We start from the raw sequence: 6,059 nt of genomic DNA, 5'->3' as shown, positions 1-6,059 counted from the left end.
CACCAACATGCGAAAGAACTTCTTCACGGTGAGGGTGACAGAGCTCTGCAACAGGCTGCCCAGGGAGGTTGTGGAGTCTCCTTCTCTGGAGATATTCAAGGCCTGTCTGGATGCCTACCTGTGCAGCCTGCTCTAAGGAACCTGCTTTGGCAGGGGGGTTGGACCAGATGATCTCTTGAGGTCCCTTCCAACCCCTGCAATTCTGTGATTCTGGCTGGGGATGGGGTTTCACATGCACATGAAGTGAACCCTCGGTGTGCTTGGGGAATGGCAAATACAGGGACAGGGTGAGGTGTCTGGAGATGTGCACTCTGAGCCTGGATTCAGCAGTGTCCTGCTTCTTTTCAGGTGAACATGTGAGCATAATTATCCTACAGCTCATACACATGCCAGCAGAAGAGACCAGCCTCTATAGACAGAGCGGCTGTCCCCTCTGAAAGTACAGCCTGAACTAAAGGGACAGTACTTTTGCCTCTGACGATTCACAGCATTTCACTTGGAATGCAACAGAAGTGCCCAGGATTTATGCCTTACAGACAGTCCTCAGGTGTGGTGGGGCAGCTAGAACATAATATAGAAAATATAAATCCACCTATGTTCTTCATCTCTTGCTGTAGGTCAGGACTGACTCCTGCATTGTCCAGAGCAGAGTTGCCTGCTCCCATGGAGGCCCTAAGGCAACATCACTAATATGGCATGAAAAAGACCCGCCAAAGGTCTACGGATATTTTCAGAGGGAGGCTTAAAAGAGAAATGGAAATTATTCCTCTCACATAACTCTGTGGTAAATAGTCTTCCTCTGTCTTGAGCAGGACTCCGTGGCAGAACCTGTAAATGTCCAACAGCAGCTCTGTGAGTGAGTTCCTCCTGCTGCCATTTGCAGCCATACGGGAGCAGAAGCTCCTGCACTTCGCACTCTTCCAGGGCATCTACCTGGCTGCCCTCCTGGGCAACGGCCTCATCCTCAGTGCTGTAGGCTGCAACCACTGCCTCCACACCCCCATGTACTTCTTCCTCCTCAACCTCACCCTCCTCGACCTGGGCTGCATCTCCACCACTGTCCCCAAAGCAACAGCCAATGCCCTCTGGGACACCAGGGCCATCTCCTATCAAGGCTGCGTTGCACAAGTCCCTTTCATAGTCTTCTTTTTTGATGCAGAGTATTCCCTTCTCACTGTCATGGCCTACGACCGCTACGTTGCCATCTGCAAGCCCCTGCATTATGGGAGCCTCCTGGGCAGCAGAGCTTGTGCCCAGATGGCTGCAGCTGCCTGTGGCAGTGGCTTTCTCCAAGCTGTCCTGCACATGGCCAACACATTTTCCCTGCCCCTCTGCCACGGCAATGCTGTGGACCAGTTCTTCTGTGAAATCCCCCAGATCCTCAAGCTCTCCTGCTCAGGTGCCTACCTCAGGGAAGTTGGGGCACTTGTCTTTAGTGTTTCTTTAGTTTTTGGTTGTTTTGTTTTCATTGTGATGTCCTATGTACAGATTTTCAGGGCAGTTCTGAGGATGCCCTCTGAGCATGGCCAGCACAAAGCCTTTTCCATGTGCCTCCCTCACCTGGCTGTGGTCTCCCTGTTTCTTAGCACTGGCATATTTGCCTACCTGAAGCCTCCCTCCATTTCTTCCCCATCCCTGGATCTGGTGGTGGCTGTTCTATACTCAGTGTTGCCTCCAGCAGTGAACCCCCTCATTTACAGCATGAGGAACAAGGAGATCAAGCATGCAGTAAGGAAACTATTTGAATACATCTTTCTTCAGCAGAAATAATGTGCATATAATACTAACAGGACACACAGGATTTCTGAAAAAAAGACTCCATGCAAATTCTAGAAAGTAATTTTCTTTATTATTATTTCCTCTAACTTGTGGCTTTGATTTAATGTTATTCTAAGTCTCTTAGTTTATTATTATTATTATTATTATTATTATTATTATTATTATTATTATTATTATTAATATTATTATTATTATTATTATTATTATTATTAAGTCAATAATTTCAAATACCTTTACAATCAATATTCATGTTTAAATAAAGACAATAAAGAAACCCGGAGAAATTCATTGGTCTCAACTGCAATCTCTTCCCATCACCAGTGCCTCCAGCTGTGAACCCCCTCATCTACAGCATGAGGAACCTGGAACTAAAGGATGCAGTGAAGACGCCATTTCTATACATGTTCTTCAGCTTCTTCACCTATAACAATTAGCCTATAATCAGAAACACCTATTTTTCTCAGAATTTTTTTCTTAGTTTACATTTGTCTGTGTTATTATTTTCACTAACTATTGTTTCTGATATAAATAATATTATTCTTAGCCTTCTACTTGTTAAAGATTTACCTATAGAACCAGGCTTCCTGTGTAGATAAAGACAATAAAGAATCCAGCAGAAATTCATTGGTCTCAGCTGCCATGTCTTCCCATCTCCTCTGGAGCTGGGGGAGCAAACCCCGGCACGCAGGAGGGGCTCAGGGACAAGAGCCCAGCTGACACATGAACGAGCAGCCCCGGTGGCCCTCGGGGCTGCCCCTCACTGCCCGCTGGGTTCTGCCTCTCTGCTGCCTTCGGGTCGGGGCTGCTGCTTCCCTGGAGCCATGGCCAGCAGCAGGATGTGGCCTTTTCACTGCTGCTTTCTTTTGGCTTCCACATTGGTCTCTTGTGTTTCTTGTATTTGGGTTAGACTTTATATCTCATGTAATTTGATGCCAGTCCTGTTGTCTCTGCAGTGGCATCCGTGTCCCAGCAGGCAGCAGCAGGCACTGTGCAGTCCTCTGTCACAGCTGGCCTCCCTGCTAGCACCAAACAAAAACCAAACAGTAACAAAAGGGGCTGTTCAGGGCAAACCAAGAAGCCTGGATGCCTCTTCCAATGCTACTGTCTGGAATAGAGAGAAGGGGTTCCTCCCTGCTCTTCTGTTTTCTGGGCCTCTTCATGGAGTAAAGAACACAGGCTGAAAATCCCAGGGTGATCTGTGAGGGATCAAGGACTGCACCAAGAGCTCTCTTTATGGTGGCACTTGCCAAAGTAGACAACTGGATTCATCTGCATGGGACTACACCCCCTGCAGCGGGGCTGATGGCCGATGCAGGCCTGGAGAGGAATCTGGAGCTGCCAGGAGAAGTCAGAAGATCTGCAGGAACAAGGTGTTCAGTGGGCAGTGATTAGAACCTCATAAAATGAGTGATCATGCAAAAAAGTTTTTGGTAAAGGAAAAGGCGAATTTGAGGAGACAATGGGCTAAAGCAGGGCTCTGCAATGCCAGAAGTGGTGGTGAAGAGTCATCAGGCAAAGGCCCATAAGACTGCAGAGTAACTGAGGATAAGCATTTTGAAGTGCCGTGGGCAAGGTCTGGTGCAGCACTTGCCTGCCCTTTGTGCCCTTAGAGACACCCCATGGTCCTTCCCAGCACAGCCCTATGCTGCTGAGCCATCAGGGCAGATGGAGGGGCTCAGCAGCAGAGATCCCCAAGGAGTTGGGTCTGCTGCCCCCCCGAGCAGCATTCCCGGGGGTCCCAGGGCATCACAGTCCCTGGCTCTGCACAGCAGCACTGCCAGCTCTACCTCAGGATCTCCTGTCACAGCAGGAGGAATGTGACTGTGGCAGGGACTGTGAGGTCACTTCTGTCTCTGCAGTGGATAGGGCAGCAGCAGGAACATGTCACGGAAAGGGACTGTGAGGTCACTTCTGTCTGAAGCTGACAGGTCAGCCTTGCCTTCTCCCTGGGATCTGTACTTTCCAGCTGACATCTGCCAGTGGCCCTGCTAGGCCAGCAGAAGGCACCTGGTTGGCATGCTGACTGGGGGATCCCCTCTTCCTCCAGACCCAGGAGGACCCAGACAGAAAGAAGGCCCCCATATGGGTTGTCCTGTCCCTTCTGCTTGAGTCCATGACTGCACAGCAGGAGGCACAAAGCTTGGCTGTGTGTAGCCAAGAAGCTGCAAGGCCAGCAGCAGGCCCATGGCTTGGAAGATGCTGCTGAGGTGACGTGTCTGGTTGGCTGCCAGGCTGCAAGGAGCCTGATGGGTTGGGATGCCTTTTAGGAATGGTTCCATCCTGACGGAGCTTCCATTAGTAGTAGGAAAAAGCAGGAGAGAAAGACTTCCAGGGAGTGTACCTTGGAAGTTACGCATTGGCCATGAGGAAGAAGAAATGTCCCTCAAAGGGCTGAGCCGTGGTGTCAGAGGTGACTCTCTGATCAGACCATGGCTTTGTGTTTCAAGGAACAGCTGGTGAGGGTTGACGATTCATGGGTGAAATCAAGGGATGAGAGCAAGGTGGTGAACTGAGAAGGGGGTTCTGCAGACTCCAGGAAATAGGGCAAAGTGTGGGACAGCATAGGACAGCCTACAGAGGAGAAGGCAGAAGGTGTTGGCGCATTTCTCCATTAAAATGAAGAAACTCCTAACATCTCTTCCATAGTTTTCTTCTAACCTTCACGCCTTGTGCAGCTAATTGCAGAACTTTCATGGTATATTTAAGAAAGAAGATTTCCAAAAGCACCTAATACAATTTTTTTTCTGTTTTTAAAGGCTGAATTTTGCTGCATTTCAGTTTTGAGCATCATTCTTCTATTGCTGTTCATCCAGGGTGACTTCTTTGGAGACCTCTATCAGGAGGAAAAGCAGAGTCTGGAGGTCTTACACCTCCACTGCCAGCAGTGGTCTTTGTCCCTGTAACTGCAGCCCAGCCCAACACATGAAACCCTTTCTAAGAAAAGTCAGGTGTTCTTTGGGAACAAAATAAATAATAAAATATATTAAAATAAATAAAAATATAATAAAATAATATAAAATAAAATAAAATAATTGAAATAACCATTGGAATCTGAGAAATTCTGCTTGAATATTAGTAAACACCTGGACATCCATGGTCTCTCATGGGTCTTCTGTGGAAAACTCTGGAAGAAAAGTAAAGAAAATATTTCTTCAAGTGGCTGTAGTTGTACCCACGAGCTAGGCCTCTTTTGGGAAATTGTCCCCTTCCAGTCACAGAAACATAAACTGAGTAATGTGAAAAGACCTGCCCAGTCAATAGAGTAGGGCAAAGTCATGCTTCCTGTGCTATAGATGCAAAAGGCAAAAAGAATTGCATTTTGCCTTACATTGCTCAAGGATGTGTAACCCAGGTCATGCAACTTTGCCTCAGTACTGACAAGTCCATCACTAAACCATGCTACTAAGTTCTACAACTACACCTTGGCTCTCCAGTCAATGAACTAGCTCATGGATGGCAATCAGGGAGTCCCGGTTAGCATGGTAAGGAGGAGCTTGAGGTTAGCATGACAGGAGGACCTGGAAGCCATCGTGCGGCAGGCAGGCTACGACTTGGTTGCCATCACGGAGACGTGGTGGGACCAGTCTCATGACTGGAGTGCTGCAATGACTGGCTATAAGTTCTTCAGAAGGGGCAGGCAGCACAGAAGGGGTGGTGGTGTGGCTCTCTATATTAGAGAGTCTTTCGATGTTGTAGAACTCAAGGCTAGGAATGACAAGGTCGAGTCCTTTTGGGTTAGGATCAGCAGGGACAACAAGGCTAGCGTCCTGGTCGGGGTCTGTTATAGATCGCCAAACCAGGATGAGGAGACAGATGAGGAGTTCTACAGACAGCTGACAGAAGTTGCAAAATCTTCAGCTCTTGTTCTCATGGGGGACTTCAACTTCCCTGACATATCCTGAAAGCACAACACAGCCCTGAGAAAGCAATCTAGGAGGTTTCTGGAGAGCGTGGAAGATAGCTTCCTGACGCAGCTGGTTAGTGAACCTACCAGGGGTGGTGCCCTGCTAGACCTTCTCTTCACAAACAGAGAAGGACTGGTGGAGGATGTGATTGTCGGGAGCTGTCTTGGGCAGAGTGACCACGAAATGGTGGAGTTCTCTATTCTTGGCAAGGCCAGGAAGGGGACCAGTAAAACCACTGTATTGGACTTCCGGAGGGCTGACTTTGTGCTGCTGAGGACACTAGTTGGTGGAGTCCCTTGGGAGGCGGTTCTGAAGGGCAGAGGAGTCCAGGAAGGCTGGGCACTCTTCAAGAGGGAAATCTTAATGGCGCAGGAA

At 48.4% G+C, this 6,059-nt stretch overlaps 1 protein-coding gene across 1 annotated transcript; it reads left to right on the top strand.

Moving 5' to 3' along the window:
- Positions 1–834: 834 nt before the first annotated feature.
- On the top strand, positions 835–1,770 carry LOC309890791 (olfactory receptor 14C36-like; the record flags this gene model as incomplete). Its single annotated transcript, XM_082785196.1, has 1 exon — positions 835–1,770. One exon carries the CDS (start codon positions 835–837, stop codon positions 1,768–1,770), a length of 936 nt encoding a protein of 311 aa, XP_082641322.1.
- Positions 1,771–6,059: the final 4,289 nt, after the last annotated feature.

This window comes from Aythya marila, assembly GCF_965140915.1.
Source record: "Aythya marila genome assembly, contig: HAP1_HAP1_SCAFFOLD_179, whole genome shotgun sequence".
Classification (NCBI taxonomy): domain Eukaryota; kingdom Metazoa; phylum Chordata; class Aves; order Anseriformes; family Anatidae; genus Aythya; species Aythya marila.
This window is presented reverse-complemented; position numbering and strand designations above follow the sequence as displayed.